Here is a 22,121-nt window from a genome sequence, read left to right as displayed (position 1 = left end):
TACTGCACATGTGTTTCATTCCCTCCCCCCCTCCCTCTGCCAGATCTGCTTCTGATTGGCTGGTGGGCATGTGTAGCTCAGAACAGGAGACAGGATCAAGTTACACACATGCTCAGAGAATAGGAAGGCTGCCGCTGGCACCTACAGGAAGGGGAGAGAGATTACAGTGATGTCACTGTAGTCTTCACACTGCTGTAGGCTGCCAGCACCATATCTCAGAGAAGCAAGCAGGGATCTGGGAATTTAGATATGCAGTAAGTACTTAAAAAGAATGCCTTTAGACTTACTTTTAATTTGTATTAACCTTTCATTGTCCTTTAAAGCTAAGAGCGAGGTAGACAATATAACAAGTGACACAGTCTTAAGTTTGATCCAAAGAAACTCCATTATGGATAAAATCCTAGTTACCACCATAGCCGTTATAAGGAAATACACAGAATTATAAAGCAGTATTGGCCATTTTTGGTAAATTATCCATCCACTTATTTTTTGTTTCATATGGGCCCTTAATTCAACAAGTGGTCATAGATATTTTTTTTTGGTCATAAATATTTTTGGGTAAACCACAGACTTCACAGACCCTTCAGAGCCTGTCATACTGCCAAAATTGCAGTAACATCATTAAGGGTGCCACTGTTAACCATCTCACACAGGGCATATAAACAAAACTGAAAAGGTACAATATGTACATGTCCACAAATGTACTATACCTTTTGAATGTGCTTTTATCAACAGTTTTATACCGTAAAGGAATAATTTATTCATTGTATGTGAGTTAATCAGTATACCGTGTCTATTATGATAATGCTATCTAGCATACTGTTTATTTTTAAATATTTCCCATTAAATTAAAAAATCTATATATCATGGGATTTAATCCTAACAGGTACTCACATCAATAGGACATTTTAAAAAAGAAAAAGTAAACCCTTTTTAACTTGAGATTTAGCATTTACATACATTTTTGCTACATATGAAGATGATGGCAATTAATGAAATTGAAACAGTTTTGCCATTCTTTTCTGGGGTTTCCTTTCGGATATTTTCTCTCTACTGTCAGTAGACGGTCGGTATCAGCAGTGTAAAAATCACTATTATATCAAAATATAGAGAAAAAAACTATGAGATTTGCAAATTCTGAGCATTAGGGTTTACAATCCCTTTAACAATTGTTTTGGACAGATGTAGGTATCTAGTTTTGGAATATTTGAACATATAATTTACCAAGCTACTTAAATTTCTGGCGTTTTTTCTGTATGTATTGTGTAATGTAGTTGCAAGAATATACCACAGAGTGTCACTTCATTTTTTTAACCAGTACTTTATGAAGAAAGAGAGTACAGACAGAGTTTCCATTCAGATTATAATAAGCAGATTCATATGATACAAATACTGTTGTTTATATCAGCATTAGTAACCATTAAATCTATTATCAGTTTCCATCATATGTCTATGCTGCATGTACATCCATTAAACTGTTATTTAAAAATCTAAAGTTTACAATAGTAAATAAAACATAAACTGTGCATTGCTTTTTTCCCTATAGGATTACTATTAGACACCAGGCCATTCATGTTTAGCAGTTGTTGGGGCATATTGGGGCTGATGTGCTGGTGCTAACCTTACATATTGTGTTTGTACAGCGAGGATAATATTTTTTCACATTTTGTGGGGTACCCGCTCTTACTATATAACAGTTTATACATGGGTAGTACTTTACCTGGTTCCTCCAAAACATTATGGTTGGGCTGTATGCGCCTTCCATTTCAATGTTATAGACACTGAAGCATTTGCAAATAGAATACAAATAAGCGCTTTCAGCTTTGTAGGGCTTAGATCAGTAACTTGGTTGTCACTAATTTGTATGCACAGGTATGGGAACTCAAATCAGTGGATTCATCAACAATATTATCAATAAAAGACTTGAAATCTTCCCAGCTAAGATAGTTTATTTCTTCAGGGGCTGAAGTGTTAGCCATGGCAATCTGAATGTGCTAGTCAATACAGTCCAACTGTATAGGTAAAAATGTGCATATCCTACAAATAGTTAGTAACAAACTGTAAAAGACCTGAGCTTTATGATGTTTTGTCTTTGTACTCAAGAACATATGGGAAATGAGATGATTTTTTTGAGTCCTTTTTGGAAATAACGTAAATTGCAGGTAGTTTGGGGTATAAAGTAAGTATTGATCCATGCTGACTTTTTCATAAATGTGTATTTTGCAAAAATATTAGTTTAAAGTCTTGTTTTGTCAAAATGTGCTTTTCGCACTTCCCTAGAGTTACACTCTGTGCCACTGAGTCCTTTGGGCACTGCTGAGTCTACTGCCACAAGGGGAATAGAGCTACCAAAATTGCACTTTGCATACTGCATCAAGGTAAGTGAATGTGCCCTTTCGTCTCTGTACAGAAGGCCAAGCTGGAAATGTCTAAATCAATTTATCAGTTAAAAATGTGTTCTCAGTTTACTCAATAGTTTCACAGCTTCTGTATATTGGAATTCTCTCTATATGTGGTCACTTTAACCAAGGATTTTAAACTACTGTGCATGCACAAGCAATATGCTTGGGACCTGGGGTTTTCCGGATAAGGGATCTTTCCATAATTTGGATCATCATACCATAAACCTGCTAAGAGTCATTTAACCATTAAATGAACCAAACAGGATTGTTTTACCACCAATATGGATTCATGCAGCTTATTTACCATCAAATACAAAGTACTGTTTTATTATTCAAGCTCTGTATAACATGTGTTCATATTTATTTCAAAAACCTTCCAAAAGCCACTCTATAATTATACAGTTTCCAGATAATTGTATTCAGTTCTGAAACACAATAACAGTACAACATTTGCTCTAATGACCTCTATAGAACCTCCTGCTGCTGCAGTCCATTCCCAGTTGCAAAGAAACACAGTCACAAGTGAAAGAAATATTCCCCTATAGTTGTTGAGGCAACATTTGCATTTTCAGTGCTTATCTGAAGTCTTCTCAATTGATGGCCGCCTGTACTGACAGCCTTGCAGTTTGTTGTTTTATTGGTTGTAAAATCCTTGCTGATTGCTCACAACAAATGGGCAAGTTGCTGTTCAGTACCAGTGCTCAATACAGAGCTGTCTTTGGGATGAATACTTGGTATGTGAGAGTTGTTACTCCACTGTGGATTAATATCTTCAAAGTCCCACTGAAAAAATGACATAAAACAATAAAATGAACCCATCACTGATTGCACATTATATGACAGTATAATAGAAGTATTGGAAGCATCAATATTATCAGGCAAGTTATGCACAGATATAGGAACCCTAGTGATTATTGTCAACAGCCAGAAGTGCAAGTAGCACGGTTACCATGCTGGGTGATCAGTAACCCATTTCAGATATCCAGAATAGACCCTCCAACCTAAAAAATGTTTAAATTAACATCTGAACCATAAAAATGACAAAGGCTTTTTTTTTTTCAATATTAAGACTCAATGGGAAATATGTGTGCACTGATATCAGTCTTTCTTCCTGGAGCATCCAGTAACCAATAGGCTAATGTCACACACAATGTTTTTCAAGTAGCAGAGATATAGGTTATGGTTACCACATGTAAAGTGGTTCACCCTGTTAAAGGAGAAGGAAAGGCTAATGAAGAGTTAATCTCAACCTTCAGTTGTCTCAATAGTGCCCTTAAGTCTCCCCCATATTTCGCCTGTTCAGATGATCAGAAGCATCATAGGAAAAAAAAACGCTGAGCTTTGTACAAAATTCCCATAATGCCACGCTCCTGCACCAAGACCAAGACCCCTGTACATGCGCAGTTTGTAAGACTATGAGGAAGCTTCCAGCTGTATGGCTCAGATCCACATTCCTAAAGGGTGGGGGAGTTCTTAGCATTCTTATGGGAGAGGGAAGAGAGGTGAGAGCTGGCACAGGAAAAAAGGAGACGAGAAATCCTGTGTGTCTTTTGATAGAGGACTCAGTGCAGCGTTTTTTGTGAGTGCTTATGGCTGTATTTACATAGACCTTTTGTAATGCACGGGAGGCCAAAACCCAGAACAAAAGCCAAGGTCCCTGGTCTGAGCTCACTCTTCTGCCTATAACAGCCACCTATCGCTTCTGGAGGAGCCCTCCGCTACTTGGGTGCCGCGAGAGAACCAGGGCAAATGTTCTGGACAGGCAAGGGAACCAAAGCGTACAAAATCAGAGGAAGGAGGCTTAGTCAAAAACAGGCAAATGGTCAAAACCATACTGGCAGCGAGGTACAAATTCAGGATCCAAAAGCGTCAAAATCAGGCAAAGAGATCAGGTCAGGCAGCAATCGTCAGAAAAACAGGTTCAGGCTAGGTCAAACACGAAAATTCAGATAGGAAACACACCCAGGAACGTTAGAGCAGCTGAACCTACGTTGGGTAAAGGAAACATGCGCAAGCAGGCTTTAAATATTTCCATTTTCGCGGTGTGTGATTGTCACTTAAAAGGGACGCGGGTGCCGAGTGCGCATCCATGAGAAGTCGGCAGGCGTCCCTGCCGGGAAGACGGCGGGGACCACCAGGGGTAAGTATTGTTACACCTTTCTGATAAAGCTTACTTAGTTTTTACATTTCCTTCTCCTTTAAAGGTATGAGCCATTTCTACATTAGTCATCGTTGCTGAATTATTTTCTGTGCACGCTTAAAACACAAATGTCTTTTACTACATCCACCGGTTTCCTCTCACAGAATTTCCCAAGCTTTGACAATTTCCTCACTCATTGAACTCTTTGCTTTCTCACACAAAGTCCCTTCCTTACTTTTATAATTCAGCAACTGGTGCACAGGGTATGTGAGGAGTGCACCATATAAATCATAGAGGCCACTTATAGCCAAAAAATGAAGTAAGGTGCTAGGTGTTGTGAGTTAGTTCAAACCAATAGGTATATCAGCATAGAGTTGAATGAGTTTTTAGGACTATAATATTTTGGCAAGCCAACATTGGCGAGAGGAGAAAAGCTTTTTGCGCTTAAGTGCGACATTAGCATGATTCTGTGAATAAATTTACCCTTGAAACTCTGTATAAAAAATTTCCATAAAGAAGTGTAGGTAGGAAATGCAAGAACTAAGATCTGGGCATTCTATAACATACTAAAAGATAACTTGAAGTTGAACCACCACTTTAAAGAGATACTGACACCAGAAATTAAATCATTTTTTAATCTATTATAACACGCACGCTATTTAGAATTTTGCCTTAAAAGTATTTGCCTGATGCCGTTATGTTACCTATCTAATCCCCCATGTTCCTCTATGAGGGGGCTGCCATATTTGTGCTGCAGGAGTCTGTTAGCATTAGAAGCTATAACTGACAGGCTGAGAGGGGACAGTCAGGTTGGCAAACAGTCAGGTTTAGGAACTTCAAGTAACAATTACTTACAAAAGTTGACCTTTCAGTGAAAAATGATTAACATGACCTATAGGTAACTTTTAGGGGCACATTTACTAACCCACGAACGGGCCGAATGCGTCCGATTGCGTTTTTTTCGTAATGATCGGTAATTTTGCGATTTTTTCGGCGTCTTTACGATTTTTGCGTAAAAACGCGAGTTTTTCGTAGCCATTACGAAAGTTTCGCAAAGTCGTGATTTTTTCGTAGCGTTAAAACTTGCGCGAAACGTTGCGCCTTTTAAGTTTTAATGCTACGAAAAAGGCGCGACTTTGCGCGCAAGTGTTAACGCTACGAAAAAATCGCGACTTTGTGCAACTTTCGTAATGGCTACGAAAAACTCGTGTTTTTACGCAAAAATCGTAAAGACGCCGAAAAACTCGCGTTTTTACGCAAAAATCGTAAAGACTGCGAAAAAAATCGCAAAAAATACGAAAAAGTCGCAAAATGTTCGTTTCCAATCGGAATTTTTCCAATTCGGATTCGAAATCGTGTCTTAGTAAATCAGCCCCCAAATGTACATTAATATTTTGAAGAGCAGTTTTTTAAAGTATCACTTTAAGTCACACACTATTCCATTCACTCCCCAAAAAAGTGACTACAAACAGAAGGGAAAGTAAATTTTTTATCTTGACTATTTTTCCTTCTACTTTTTTTCCCCAATAAACTGTGATTTATGTAAGTTTTAATTTGTTTTTAAAACTTTCATTGAGACCAATCCATTCATGCCCTCTTCATAGATAAAGAAAGCAAAAAGGGAATTGGAGAAGGAAATACCACATACCTCCAGTTCATTGTTAGAAGAAGAGACCTCAGAAGAACTGGTAGAGCACAGCTTAGCTAAGGTAACATGATCCGGTGGATACAGAGGTAGGTCTAGGTAACAAATAGGCTCATTGTTGGTCCCAGTATTATTCTCTCCATCACCGGGTAACCTCACTTCACTCCCTACCTAAACATTGAAGGAAACTAAACAAATTAAAAAGACCAGGGCAAAGAGAATAAGAAATACTATTTGTCAAATATAACAGCCACAAAGTTCATACATTTTTTTGTGTTGCACAAGCATATGAAGTTTAATTGAATAATGAATAGGTATAGGATTCAGCAAACTTGTTCTGCATTGTCAGTTACATAACTGTAAACACCAAATTAGTCTGATGTGTGGCGATAGCAAAGCAAAGAAAGCTTTGTATTATAGTAATACCATAGTGTCCTATTTAAACCAATGGTGAAACAACCCTATTGGTTTATAGTTAGTTATATTTAAAAAGTGACAGGTTGTTTACCATTTAAATATAATGGCCCTAATAATTATTTTCCCAGAATACATCTTAAAATAAATTACTCTCTCACTACACATTCAGAATACAATGCAATTGGTTCTGTCATAAGGTGGCCATACATGCCAGCTTTGGTTGGGTAGTTTGGCTATTTATGCCCTTACTGCCTTGCCATATGGGAATGCTTTTGTTTTGACAGGACATCCATCTGCCCAAACTGAAAATCTACTTTGCCAGTGCCTCATCTTGGCAAACTGGTGAGAATCACCAGTTTTGGAAGTGAAAAGAGATACAATTTGGTCTCACTCCTGCTTGTTCCAGCTGTGTAGATGTCCAAATTACACAATATATAACAGTAGTTTTCTTTCTGCACAGCTAGATTAAAAGAAGCATGTTTATCTTCATTTTACAGACATTAATAAAGTGACCCTGACACCAGAAATAACTGTGCACTGCACAATTATGCACCATATAACTGTACTGAAAAACGGTCTTTAGCTTATGTTAACCATTTCCCTAGTAATTACTTTTAAGTACACGTATCAGAGGAATACAAAAATTAAACCAACAAAACGCAGGAGCAGCTGGCTGGGTCAGTAGCTGGATCTTCTCTCTCTCAGCCAGCATTGAGTAGGGGGGTGTTCCTGCAAGCAGACAATTCCTATCAAAGAACAAATATTGCCAACAATGCAGATAAAAAAACCCAAATAACCCAATGCAAATAAAAAAAACCCAATACAAGCTGCCTCCATGAAGTGTTTATTTTCAGTCATATATCTGAAACACAAGGCTCAGCAAAACACTCCTGTTAAACTCTGGCATAGAGGCAAGGTTTGTGCCAAATTCTTTCAAAACCTCGTCCTCCAAACAAGAGGAAACATATCTTGCACTGAATATACAGCATAACTGATTCTACAAGTCGTTATTTTCATCAGTGTCCCACCAAACCCCTTTTTCCTTGAAGCCGGCTAAAGGTTTTAGTCACCAATCCAGCCAGCTGCTTCTGTGTGTTTATTCTTTTATATCTGTGATAACTGCTAATTTAAGCATATTACAGGGAAAGGGATAACATATTTACATCTTAAACAAAGACCCTGCTGTAAATCTTCATCTAAATTTTAAATTGGGTTTAAGCTTCAGTAAAGGGATAAAGACACAGGAAAGTGTGGAAGAAAAGTACAATGTGATTGATCAGTCAGGCTAAACTAGTGGGAAATAACTGCACAATCTTATATTAAAATGTGGTTTTGTTGAATTATGCTTTTTTCATCAGTTTATATTCTAATTACCCTACGGGACTGAACCCTTATTCTGTAGTGGCTGTGCCCAATCCATATTATTACTATGGCATCTTTAGGTTATAAATCAAATTGCAATAACATTAAATGTAGAATGTTCCATTATTAATACATGTAGCTGTGTGGGTAAAGTCTCCCCTTTTCAAAGTGCTCAGGCCTTACCTCCTGCACCTGTTCAATGCTTAGTCTCACGTACCGTCCGAGTGCTTTCTTAATGTTCTGCCCTCTGTCAGGAATCATATTTAATGGAGTCCAACTTTTCTACAAACATATGATATAAAATATTGGTTTAGAAATATTTATAAGGTATCTATGTGGAAGTTTATATGCATTAACTGTAAATGTAATGACCAACTATTGTCTGAAGGTGATGAGCCCCTGTCAGAAAAAAACAGTTTTGTAATTCTTTAAAATTTCATTCCATTTAAAATGGTTAGTTTTGAAGCTAAAGACCAGGATCAGCACTGCTCTTTCCTCTCCTCTCTCTTTGGAAGGGATTGCCAACACCACCTTGCATTCTACCCAAACAGGAAGCTGAAACTGAACTGGTTACTGTGTAGCCTTCCATCTCCTACTTCATTTGCATTTCATTAATTTTCTGAATCTTGTCAGCCAATGGTATTAAAGATACACAAATGAAGAGGGAGAGGGAAGGCAGTAACCATTTCAGTGTGAACCAAGTCCTGGTCTGGGAAATCCCCTACAGAGAGCAGAGGAGAGACAGATTTAGCAGCACTGACCATGATTTATAGCTTCAAAACTAAACATTTTAAATAATAAAGATGATTTACAAAAATGTTTTTTCTGACAGGGGCTGTTCAAAATCACACTATTGTCTGTGAATATCTACTTTAAGTACTAAAATACTGCTGCTAGTCTAGAGTAGATATATGTACAGCAAAAGAATGTTGTAATGCATATTTATTGCTCAATATGTTTTGGAACAACATCCAATAAGTTGAGCAGGTCTGCTCCTGCCCACACCACACTCACCCTAACAGAACACTTTTTATAGAAACCTGTTTGACTGTGTTTGCTGAAGGGCACAATCCTATCAGCTTATATAAAAATGTGTCCTAGTGTGGCAGGCAATGGAGGGGTGATCTGTTCCAGTTCAAGCTGGATGCATTTTTTGCTCCAAATACGCTCTGGTGCAACCAATCGCACCCTCTGCACCCCCAGTAGTTCTGCCGAAGAGTCTCTCACATATGCCAAGGAGCAGTCAAGTCAAGGCCATTTAAAGAGAGCAAGTATACTAGTTATAGTACACTATGGGGACAAGTGTACAACCCACACCCGACCCAACCTGCCAAGCCTCCGGTATTTATAGATCCTATAGGCATAAGTCTTTAAATATTGGGCAGGGTAGACAGACACTTAAAGTTAGGCCCAAACCGACTCACGACCAGCAAAGGTTGCGTGGATGCTGGCCCAAATCCACCCGACCTGCATGTAAACCTGTGGGTCTTGGGCTGGCCTGTGCAACACTACTAGCTAGGTACCTCTAGCTTTTTATTTGCAACCTATCATAGTACTGGGGTGAGAAACTGTAATATACTGCTTATATGAAATATGAAACATTAGAAATAAGTTAAGGCGAAAGATGGTGCCCTTCAATAGTTGGTTAATGTGGGTCTGAGAAAGGCGATTTGGAAGAACTCATTTATGAAAGGAGATGCAAATACAGGGAAACCCAACACCTGATAGCAAAGTATGAAAAACTTGCAGAAAATAAGACTACATATTTCATAGAAGTTGATGTTATACAGGGCTGATAATTCTGATGTATAATTCACTAGTGTCTATGCTGCACTGTAATGTGAACCTGAATTAGTCAGGCTTATATTATGAATTTTACATTGTACTGTAAGGTAATGGCACGCGTGCTATAAATCAACAGAAAAAAGTGACCTGGGGATCCTGGGGGATCTTTTGCAGCACAGATATTCACCGCTAAAGGGCTGTGGTGGCCTTGGGTATGTCTAGTCTAATTTTTTGTTAATCTTTCATTTTTCCTTTAATGTTGCAAAATTGATAAATCTCTATGTTATGCAAAAGATTCACCAGTAGTGGATGGAATAAGGAAGCACACTGCATGATACACATTATATTCTCTGCATACCCGTTTCTTCTCTGCAGGATTGTGCTTTCCATCTGTTTCTTCCCCATGTTCTTCATCCTGTGCAAGCAACTCAGTTTGGTCTGAAATGTCCGCTGGCATAGAAACCAATGTCATTGGAAGTATAAACTTATGTTTCATTAGGCAGGACAAGAACATAAGCTACAGAATCAGTATGTTAAGTACTAAACCACAACAAATTACAGCATAGTGTAGCATAGGTTTTCAAAAGAACTTAACCTGGAGTATGTGGTGCTATTATGAGGGCTGTATAAAAAGAGAGACCAATACATTAAAATGTTTTGTTACACTCACCATACTAAGAAACATAAACAGCACTAAAATAAGGCATATCTACTTAGACTGGTTAATATTCATCCTTGCTTTTCAACCATCCACTGGGCCTTTTTATTTCAGGTTTTAAAGGGGTCCTTCACCTTTTGAAAGTGATATTCTGAGACAACTTGCAACTGGCCTTCATTTTTTTATTATTTGTGGGATTCTAAATTATTTAGCTTTTTGTCTAGCAGTTCTCCAGTTTGGAATTTCAGAAGCTATCTGGTTGCTAGGATCCAAATGACCACAGCAACCATGCAGTGGTTTGAATGAAAGACATGGGAATATAAATAGGAGAGGCCTGAACAGAAAGATAAATAATAAAACGTTACAATACAACTGTAGCCTCACAGAGCAATAGTTTTTTGGCTGCTGGGGTCTGTGACCCCAATTTAAAGAATGGCAGAAGAAGGTGACAAATAATTGTGGTATGAAAAATTAAAAATTTGCTATGATATGGTCACTCTATATCATACTAAAAATTTAGCTAAAAGGTTAAAAATCTGTTCAAAAGCATACATTATCGGATTGTACAAAATTGCTTTTATTATAAAGAATATAAATTGGCATTTTAAAGAGAAACTCAAACAGGTGTAACTCTGACTCAGCCCTAAACTAAACCTGAACTGGGAACTGTGGTGTTATCAGTTCTCTCTAAACAATTAAACTGATAACATCCCACAACAGGATGTCCTTATCCTGTGTCTGAATGCCCTGAATGGCTACAGGCTGGCTCTTGCCATGTCAAATTCAAAGCTGCTTATATAGAGACAACATATTTACAGAAGTGCGTAGGGTTTTCGAGAAAGAGCCAAAATAACAAACCATACAAATGTGACTGTAAGAATTCAGAATGGGGGTAGATCCAGCAATAAGCATGTGCCACAGGGAAAGGCACTTTTTCACACAACACTTTTTACCACACAAAATTGTCACAAGGCCAATGATGTCTTATTGGTGACATTTAGATAAGGATACGGCAACATCTAGAGCAGCAGCTCCCAAAGAGATGAGAAACCAAGGAATGGCCCTTATAAAGTATGCAGGATGGCGATCATGAGACATGACAGAAATTGCATACATAATGCTGGCGAGAGAGGAAAAGAAGATAGCCCAGATATGCAGAACTGGGAATACCTTCCCCTTACACTGCAAACAAAAACGTGCTTATGGTTAGTTAGCATTTAAACAATCAGGTAAATACCTTGAACGACTAACTGGACAGATAACTGATGCAAACCTTTAGGATACTAAATCCCAATCTATGCTGAAGATAGTTATCTAGTCAGGTAATTTGCTATAGTATGGATCTTATGAAAGTGCATGCTGCTAGCATTTTAGTCTAAACAATTTATATCAGAATCATTTCTGCAGTCAAAGCTATAGAGATTATTTTATGAAATGACTGAGAAAATATTGAAATCGCACAAAAATATTCCATCATTTAAACCAGTGCTGTCCAAGTGGTGGCCTGCAACCCCCCTCTGTGTGGCCCCTCACCTGTCTGGCTGCTGTGACTGCTTACCTCTGTGTAAACTTTAAATGGTATCCTTAAACCCCTTTATTGTTTATACATGTAATCCCTGTACACCTTGCAGTACCTGCATTGTTCACACCTCAGGAGCAGTGCCAGCACTGTGTCTCTGTATGTATTGCCTGCCCTATGCTGCTTGTGTGTAAGGCACACACAGACAGCATAGGGCAGGCAGAGTATGGCACACACAGACAGCATAGGGCAGGCAGAGTATGGCACACACAGACAAGGTACGGCAGGAAGAGTATGGCTCACACAGGCAGCATAGGGCAAGCAGAGTATGGCACACACAGGCAGCATAGGGCAGACAGAATATGGTCAATATAAATTAAAAGTCCTGCAGTAGCCTTCAATGTTATCAGTAGGTACTCCTTAACAGGTTACAGAACCCGTGCTGGCTGTACAACATTTCCAAATCAGATATCAATGACCCAGAGAGTACACATTTTCTCAGTGGATTTGTGTAATTTTACCAAGACATCGTGTGGTGATGTCTCAATAAAATTGCACTAATCCACTAAGAAAATATGTACTCTCTGGGTCATTGATATCTGATCAGGCAGAATATGGCACACACAGGCAGGGTAGGGCAGGCAAGTATGGCACACACAGGCAGCATAGGGCAGGCAGAGTATGGCACACACAGGCAAAGTATGGCACACACAAGCAGCATAGGGCAAGCAGAGTATGGCACACACATTGTACTCTGTCTGCCCTATGCTGCCTGTGGGAGTTGAACCTGGCAATGGTTTGTTTTGGGAGTTTGTTAGCAGTTGGAAATAGTCAATAAATGGTCCCTAAGGTGTATAATTATGTGCTGAGGATTGCTGTGCTATCTACAGGGGAGGAGGCATATGGATTTAAGGGTATGTCTTAATATGACATACCGGTAATATAATTCTTTCACATATGAATGATGGGTGATATCCCCACAGTGAGCACCAACCATTTGGGTTTTTGCTGCGCTACCACCATTAATGTGGTTATGGTTTTAAAAGCTCTTGTGATAACATAGGTGTGGTTTGAAGTGGGTGCAGTTTAAAAAAGGGGAGTGGTAGTGGCTCTTTACCATGTAGACCAGAAAAATTCCAGCCCTCCGGTACCACAGAAGTTGGACTGCACTGATTTAAACAGTTAATAAAAAGTTATTTTACATTTTATATAATAATTACCACTCTCAAAATGAAGGTTTTTCTTTGCACTTACTACTTTTGTTAAAAGGGGTACCCTGGCTGTCCATGAAACAATAACAGCGATAATTCCCAGCATGAAGCCCACAATGTCGGTGCGTTCCTGGAAAAGGAAACATTGTGTCTTGGCACTTCAATTACAAATAAAAGGAACATCTAATAAAATGAATTACAACAAGACAGCTTAAAAGGGCATGTTCACCATTGGACAAATTTCTGAAAGTGAACAGCTATTAGAAAACTTTTTTAATCTATATAGATTTTTTTTTTTTTTTAAATGAAGCAATACTAAGATTTTTTGCTTTGCAGCTCATCTTTGCCAGTCCTAAACAAATCTCCAATTCCCCTGACCCTTTGCTTGCGACAATGGATCCTACCCATCAAATGATGAAGTAGTAAGTTCAGGAATCCAGCATTACTGTGCACACCCCTTTAATTTAAATGTTATTGCTCTGGTTGGCAGAACTGTGCCAACCATCAGATCATTGACATACAAAATAACTGGAAGTAAAGCACATGCACAATAGCACTTTGGGTTTTCGGCACTCTGCAGGCGACAGAAACAGGAAACCTCAACAGGGAATTGGGGGTTGGTTCAAGACTGGCAAAGACCGACAAAGAGAAGCCGCAGAACTAAATATCTTGGAAATTCTTCATTTTATGTTATTAATTTCACGGGCTATTCACTTTCAAAATTTTTTTTTTTTTTTTTTATTAAATGTATTTCTTCATACTAAATCTTAAAATGTCTAATATGTTTATTCAAAGAGAAGTTACAGAGGTGAAAAACTAAGAAAATATTAGTTTTTTGGTGTATTAGCAAAAAATGAAGAAGCCTATTCTGTAGGGCAGAACAGCACAGCATGCAAATATCTGCCATCTGGAATTAGGCTGGACAAGACAAAAACACCCTCCAGGCACAAAATCTTGCTGATCTGGTCTTTCACAAAAAAAAATAATAAGTATTGAACTGGAAGGGTTGAACTTGATGAATTTTTGGTCTTTTCTCAACCCTATGTAACTATGTAAAAAGTAATTATTGAGTCTCTATGTAGGTCTACTACCCTGGCTGAGGGCCTAGGGCTGGTGCACCTGGACCAGCTCTCCCTTTTGGCAAGTTTTTACTTTTGCACATGTTACAGTCTTGTCTTTTGGCATAATTTATTAGAAATACACCTTGTAACAGAATAATGTAAACATTCATACATGCAATAAGAGGCACAATGTTGACTGCTACAGGTGACTAACCCTGTAGCAAACTTTGTGCCTTACATTATATTACTCCCATTTTACTCTCCAGTGCTAATGAAATCAAACACCTTAATAATCATTATTATTTTGGCCATCAACATGCTTGCGTCATACTTTTATATGGTCATGAAACTCACCTTGTGGCCTCACATGTCTACATGGTCATGAAACTCTTCATATTTTTAATGTCATTTTATTTTAAAATGGGACTACAGTACCTCCTATATAGTAAAAAATGAAATCTGGCATACATTAACAAGACAGACTTTAAAGGGTGATGGAGATCCCAAAGTATTAATTGCTTAATAATGAAAGTTTAAAGGTCATCTATTAAAGCGAAGCTTGGGATTACAATCACATAGATCATAATATCTGAAGGTTCATTCTTAAGAAGCATCTGAAGGCATATTCATTACAAGCAGTTAATTAAACCACACTGACATATGCAGTAACTGAGCGGTTCCTTCTGAATAAACAATAAGAGCACCTGGGTTCCTACTGTATAATGAAATCTTTTCCTGTGGAATGTTAATGTTCTGCAAAAACAGAGATGTTATTGTGTAGTCCATAAATGGTCTCTACTACCAGACAATGTTCTTACTACTTTCTATACCTTGGATTATGTTTACTTGTTAAATGAATATGACTCTGTCTTGTGAGTTTTAGCAACCACTGCCTGAGTAGTAAAAACAGGTAACAGATTAGATTTGCCACAATCCAAAAAAGGGGCTTGTGCATTCTCCGATACCTACAGTGTTTCTTTTTGGGAAATACACTCTAGAACTCCCTCTAGTAGCTGCCACTGTGTCATGCAAAAAAAAAATCCCAAGAGGTCCAAAGGACAAACGTGAATTTGGGCTTTGTCACACAAGTGACTTGGTAGGAAATATCTTTTCCAACAGGTGATTAAGCACCCAACAATACCTGCCCCATCGCATTAGCTGGAATTGCTGCGTGTAATATGTTTTACATGCAACAATCACAACTAATGGGAATGGCCAGGTATAGTCAGGTGCTTCCATCCACTGCAGGAGAAGAGATTTCCCAGTGGGTGATAAAAAACTTAGTGCGGCTAGGCCATTAAGATCAGGGTAGTTAGTGAGCAGTCTGGTGTTCCAAGGAATAAAGTGGAAGAATTAGTAATCCTGGTGAGATCTATGGGTATTGGACCTTCAGTCAGGCCTACCTGACATCTGCCCCAAAAACATCCAGCTGTTGATTGGGCAGGTTTAGAAATTCGGGTGGGGCAAGGAGCACATGTTGATTTGTTGATGTGGTCCTTGCCCCAACATCCCATCAATGTAATTTAATATCGCCCACCTCAAGGCAACCTTGCCAAACTAGCTTATCTTTCAGTGCATGGCCAGATTTATAGATAGAGGTAACAGTTACTTGTAACTTGATACATAACAGCTTGTGCCCAACTGATTTATTCAACCCGAGAGTTGTAGACCAACTATTCCACCTTTTCTCCAATAACACAGAGAGGGCCCATCCTTGTGCTGGGAGTTGTCCCTCACCCAGCTGTGTGAGGGCAGGTAAAATGAGTGTCACCTGCCTAAGGGTAACAGAGTACAGCACTGCACCCATACCGTTATGCTTTTTTCATATAAAAAAAAAGAGTTTATTGGCAACTTAAAATAGATGATAAAAAGGTAAATAATTTATATTACTAGAATTTTATTTACTCTTTTAGCTTGATGAGCGAGTTTATAAAACATTTTCAAACTCTTATTAAGTGCAGATGGTAAATAAATTCTCTCAGCTCCGAAATGAGAATAGATTTATATTAAGAAATAGAAATAACAAGAAAAACCTTAAATGCTAGCCTGGATTAAATTATCCTTATTATCAACTTCATAATAAATGATTGGTCAGGCATGCTAACCAATTTACTTACTTGTAGTGCAGACTCAAGCAGCCTTCTTTGTGGAATATACGACACATCATAGGATGCAAAATTATGGGCATTCAGTAAGTTATACCCAACAACTGCAAATAATGTGACTGACAAAGCAGACAGAATTGACTTTTTCCTTGTCCGAGAACGATGGTCTAAATGTCACAAAAATAAATGGTTTTTAACATAGGTTCTACTTAAATTGTTTTTTTTGGTATGTATTTATAAGCACTGGGCATTATTTGGAGGAGCTGAACTTCATGGGCTTTGGTATTTTTTCACCCAAAATTAACTATAAAACTATGTCATGTCATGTTGCAGGGACAAAGATCTTAAATGCTTATCTACAGAAATTACTTGTGTAAAAATGTATCATGAGATACTTATTTTTGGTATAGTTGAATCTTGTATGAGGAATTCACTATTTGGCCAAACCCAAAATTTGTGGATTTAATGGACCAGTGTGTGACACATCTGTAAAGAATTCACTTATACCACACCAACAGAAAAGTGCTTGCATCAAAGTACATGACACATACCTACAAGAAGGTGAGGTCTAGAACCATTACAGGACATAAGGCAAATAAGCCACAGGTATAGCAGAAATATTACCTAAAAAGATACTATTATGTGCCTACAGTTTACCCTGTGGGTGAAGTTTGGATGTCATTATTGCACATTGTACAGCCAGGGATTCAGACTGACAACGCACATGCCCAACTGCCAATGTCAGGGAAGAGGGATGGGGGCAGGGAATGAGCTGCCAAACACCTGGAAACGCAGATGAAGAGTGGGCACATATTGGCATAGGGTTGCTATACATGGGAAGCTGTAGATTAGCCATGTAAAAAGATTATTCAGTAGAACTCTGTGACTTGGTTTCCATTTAATAATTTTACCTAACTAATCCTCATTAATGAGTTGCCAATGATAAATGGAACATCTGTTTACCAACTTTTACTTACTAGATCGGGGTCTATCTTTGTAGGTGCAAACAGGGAAAAGGGTTAATAAAAAGTGTACAACATCTGTTAAGGCCATATAGAATCCAGTAATGACCTGCAAGAAATCAAAAGGAAAAAATACCAAATTACAATCATTTGTTTTAACAACTTAATTGTAAATGCAACTTCTGGCAAAGAAGGGATCCTTTTTTTTCCATGTACAGGTATGGGACCTGTTATCCGAAATACCCCAGGTCCCGAGCATTCTGGATAAGGGGTCTTTCCGTAATTCTGATCTCCTACCATAAGTCTGCTAAAAAAATTATTTAAACTGCAATTAAACCGAGTAGGATTGTTTTGACCCAAATAAAAAGTAATTATATCTTAGTTGGGATCAAGTACCAGGTACTGTTTTATTATTACAGAGAAGAAGGGAATCATTTTTAAAAATTGGGATTATTTGCTTATAATGGAGTCTATGGGAGATGGCCTTTCCGTAATTCAGAACTTTCTGCATAATGGGTATCCCGATAAGGGGTCCGATACCTGTACTATAAACCAAATTAACTAGTTAGCAGACACCTGAAGAGAGAACAGTAAATGAAAGCAAATCAGGAGATGAGCAAAGACTAAATTTTCAACAAGGATTACACTGCAGTAGAACAGACCCATTTAAAATAATGTTCTCTCCACACGGATGTAATCTTATTTCTATCCAAATGCATTACCTTGCCTATGTTTTTACACCTTTAAAAAGTATTGCAAATGATACAATACAATACAACAATACACAGAATTAAAATTCCACTGCCCGGAAGCTGTCCCATTTATGTGGTGGCCTACTTGAAGTTAGAAGACTTGGTTAAGTTCATGCTGGACTGCCAGAAAATCTCAACTTCCTGAAAATGTTTCTATTGAACACTGATGGTAAAGGGACAATGCCCCCCAAGCCATGAAAACATGCACTTGAAGTGGAGTAAACCAATCCCCATCGCTCTGGAGATTAACCTCTATAGCTCCTTTTCAAATAAGCAAGAGTTAGGGTTGCCACCTCTTGACTGGGCCCTTACCGGCAGGGGCGGGACTCAGAAGGGGTGAGGATGTGCCATTGGTGGCAGAAGCAGACAGAGAACTGGTGAGGAGACAGGGTTAAAGAGATAATAGGCGATGCGAAGGGGAGCAAGTAGGCCGAATGGGGTGGATCTGGGGGGCTAGAGAAAGAAGAACTAGGGATTACAAATTCACCGGCAATGTAATTAGTTTGTGCTCAAAAATAATGCTAGCTATTATATATTATTAATATTATTATATAATAATATATTAATATTATTATATTAATTTTATAGCTAACATTAAAACAACAAACACATGTTAAAACCAACTATAAAAGGTACCTAGCTTATAATCATCTCCAATAGCAGTTCTTAAACTACATTGTACACTGTGGCTGCCAGAAACTCAATTAGTATTTTATACACTTTAAAAATGAAGCATTCTTAGTAAACAAAGCAAAAAGAATGTAAAATCTGTGCCAGAGGAATCATATGACCATAAGTATACAGCAGTCATGACAGAAATATCAACTCTTGAATCATTGAACATTCTTCTACCAGCCAGCTCTGGTGTGATGGCAGCCCTGCTCCGGAGCTTTGCTTTTTGGCTTGCCTCCAGGATATAAATATGCATGCTCAGTTGCGGAACAAAGCACTCACTCAAAGCATACACAGAGGCACTCCAAGAAAAAATCCACTGGGAAATATTTACTGTCCTAGAGCTGCTGTGTCTCTAGATCCTACAGCAGCTTAATTAAATTTATACTTACCATAACCTATAGCTTGCTTTTTATGCCCTTTACACAAATACCTTTAAAGATTATGTTTTTCTTTAAATAAGTTTGCGATGAATAGCCACTCTATAGACAAAGTGTGTTTCCCATAACATACCTGGATAGTGAGTTGCTTGGACAGCAGTGCTCCAATAGTGTTACACATGGAGCCAAAAAATCTATATATATCCCAAAACACGGTTGCCTCATGACTGGATTTCCTTGTACATCGCAAGTTAATTTGTCTGAAGGAGAGAAAATATGACAGCCTTTCAGTTTGCTAGAGGAATACTTTCATGCAAATAAAAAAGTTTTTTTGGTCATACAATAAAGCAGTGTACAGGTAAAGGATCTTTTATCCAGAATGTTCGGGACCAAGGGTTTTCTGGATAAAGGATCTTTCCATAATTTGGATCTCCATACTTTAAGACTGCTAAAAATCATATGAAAATGTAATAAATCCTTTAGGGTTATTTTAACACCAACATGGATTATCCAGAATGCCACAGGGCTGCAAGGCAGTATTGCTGAACACTAAGCCACCCAGATTATGCTTGGCGCCTAACTGTACTTTATTTTAATATAATACACATGCCATGAACAACCTATAGAATTTATCCTTAAAAACATTTAGGGATGCCATCAGTCCTAATCTGTGCTCAGCGATGTCACTCATGTCATATGACATTACAATGGCAATAAATGTCCTCAGTAGCTTCTAATATTCTTATATTTGTACAATTATTGTCTATTACGTTTTCAATTCTCTCACTCTCTCTGAAAGCATGATACAAGGACAGACTGTATGTTCCTGCTGGAGGCAATGAGTGGCCACTGTGGCACAAAGACAAGTGCACCACAGAACAAATGGTTTCTGTATACACCCCCCAAAAAAACTAAGAGAGCAAGCTGCGTTACATGGAGCAGGAGGTGAGCCAGAAGATGCAGGAAAGGAGCCACAGCACGAAGGACACGCAAACTTTTTCCTCAGCGAAGCAGGCGATCATATAGTCCCAGCTCCATACTCCGACTCCCCCCGCGCTATCGGCGCTTCCATTCTTGGTCTCGTCCATTTATACTGACTGGCACCCATTCCACCTGTCCATTCTAGGAATCACATGCTGCTTTATTTAACAAAGCAGTGAGCTGCTGTATTGGCGACTGTAGATTTGAGCAGCGCACAGAACTGCCACTCTTGCGATTTGTCGCCGCTACTCAGTCTCCCCGCCGAATTGAGTAGTTGAGAGCAGCAGAAATCTGTGTAACACGTAATTGTGTGTGAGCTGTTGCGGCTTCCCCAACAGACCTGCCCTGCAAAGCAGGAAGTCTGCCTCACCTGCACTACGTCTCCCTCCTCACAGCCCAAACGCTCCTTCGTTTTATTATGCCGCATTGTTGCTTTCACTCACTCTAGTACACATAAAAGTGATTGGGCATTCTTCATATGTGGATTCCAGCATCTTCTTTGGGTGCATTAGGGGAATGTTAAAAAAAAATGTCTAGAGGGGTGCAGGGTTAGGGTTGCAGCCGCAGGTACAGTGCAGTGAATTGTGGGTTGCTAATTTGTTCTTCCCTGGTAATCTTTTGTACAGAGCATGCCTCCATTTTTTTCAGCACTCACATGTATCCCCCAGGTTTACAAATCAAATAACTCATTCGGCCATTTAAATTTTATTCTTGAACCAACAAATGTAGTTTTTTTTAGTTGTAATATTGGTGTGTAGGCGCTATCCCAGTGTAATATGCCAGAGTCTGAGCTTTCAGAAGGAGCCAGCGCTACACATTAGAACTGCTTTCAGATAACCTATTGTTTCTCCTACTCCCATGTAACTGGAGGAGTCCCAAGCTGGACTTGGATTTCTTACTATTGAGTGCTATTCTGATATTTACTGGGAGCTGCTATCTGGCTCCCTTCCCATTGTTCTGATCAGCTGGTGGGAGGGGGGTGATATCATTCCAACTTGCAGCTCAGCAGTAAAGTGTGACTGAAGTTTATCAGACCATTGATCACATGGCTGTGGTACCCTGGGGAATGAAAGGTATGGCTAGCCCCATGTGAAATTTCAGAATTAAATATAAAAAAAATCTGTTTGTGTATTTAAAAAAAGGAATGTCAATGCAGGATTCTGCTGGAGAAGCTCTATTAACTGATTTTTTTATATTTAATTTTGAAATTTCACATAGGCTAGCCATATTCTAGATTTTTCAGGGTGCCACAGCCATTTGACCTGTGCTCTGATAAACTTCAGTCACACTTTGATCCATTGATAAATACACTCAAAAAAATCTCATAGAAATTAATATGACCATGGGTGAGTTTTTATATATTAAGCTCTAAACATTTTAATAAATTTGCCCCACAGTGTTGCATGCTTTACCCAACTCAAAATTGTGTGTGTAATTGTCATGCCTGCCTATTATAATCAGGGGCAAAATAAACTGGGCGATACTGATGTAGTCCCCGAAGTCAGAATTTTATTACAGTTATTGAATTTAACATTTTTCTGACAGTCATTAAACTGTTTTAATAAACTGACAGCTTTCCTGATTTGATTGTCAGAATGTATTCAACTGCATTTAGCAGTTGAACCCCATTTTTATGCTATGAATAAAGACATTCTCAGGTGCTTAAAATCATCAAGCACAGTGTATAAACAAATATAGTGCATATTGATCAGAGGCTTGATGACTTAGAAAAGCCCTGAATAGTTACAGCTCAGTAAAAGGTTTTGTAAATTTACAGGTATTATTTCTGTGTGTGGTAGCCATCATTACTGCTGTACGTATGCCATACCAAACCTCTGTTTGCCAGTTGTCTAAACAAGCACTGCCCTGTAGTTTTATTCCACTCAGCCAGCGGCAGTGCATGTGTTAAAAATATGTCCACAGCAAGTGCATGTTAAAATGGAACCTTAGAAAATAGGGGTATGTGAAATACAGTTGTATTTTTATAACCGAGACCGTGTGAAGCATGTTTGTTATTTAGGTGTGTCACATTATAATCCCTTTTACATAGTTCTCTTGTATCACATTAG

The 22,121-nt window shown here is 38.5% G+C and overlaps 1 protein-coding gene across 4 annotated transcripts; it reads right to left on the bottom strand.

The window, feature by feature from the left end:
• Positions 1 to 1,301: 1,301 nt before the first annotated feature.
• On the bottom strand, positions 1,302 to 20,562 carry tmem44 (transmembrane protein 44). 4 transcript variants are annotated; one of them, XM_031901524.1, is made up of 10 exons: positions 20,423 to 20,562; positions 19,205 to 19,331; positions 17,283 to 17,376; positions 16,318 to 16,472; positions 13,183 to 13,269; positions 11,421 to 11,591; positions 10,110 to 10,268; positions 8,150 to 8,248; positions 6,191 to 6,358; positions 1,302 to 3,185 (listed from the first exon to the last, which is right to left on the bottom strand). In XM_031901524.1, the coding sequence occupies exons 2-10, from the start codon at positions 19,250 to 19,252 to the stop codon at positions 3,066 to 3,068; spliced, it is 1,101 nt and encodes a 366-aa protein (XP_031757384.1). In that variant the 5' UTR covers positions 19,253 to 19,331; positions 20,423 to 20,562; the 3' UTR covers positions 1,302 to 3,065. The 4 variants fall into 4 exon arrangements, with proteins under 4 accessions (XP_031757384.1, XP_031757383.1, NP_001120479.1 ...); NM_001127007.1 differs by lacking the exon at positions 20,423 to 20,562 and adding an exon at positions 20,005 to 20,288 and having other exon boundaries at positions 2,714 to 3,185; XM_031901523.1 differs by lacking the exons at positions 6,191 to 6,358; positions 20,423 to 20,562 and adding an exon at positions 20,005 to 20,416.
• Between the last annotated feature and the right edge of the window lie 1,559 nt (positions 20,563 to 22,121).

The sequence above is a fragment of the Xenopus tropicalis genome, chromosome 5, assembly GCF_000004195.4.
Source record: "Xenopus tropicalis strain Nigerian chromosome 5, UCB_Xtro_10.0, whole genome shotgun sequence".
Classification (NCBI taxonomy): Eukaryota; Metazoa; Chordata; class Amphibia; order Anura; family Pipidae; genus Xenopus; species Xenopus tropicalis.
The sequence above is the reverse complement of the archived record's forward strand: the minus strand, read 5'-3'. Positions and strand labels throughout refer to the sequence as shown.

Coding starts and splice junctions, on each gene's coding strand:
- tmem44 (NM_001127007.1), bottom strand. CDS start 20,159: ATGGACGAGACCAAGAATGGAAGCGCCGATAGCGCGGGGGGAGTCGGA. Junction 10,269..11,420: donor CTGCTGCTCTAGATGTTGCC/GTATCCTTATCT, acceptor CTGATTCTGTAG/CTTATGTTCTTGTCCTGCCT. Junction 3,186..6,190: donor CTTCTAACAATGAACTGGAG/GTATGTGGTATT, acceptor TCATTTTTTCAG/TGGGACTTTGAAGATATTAA.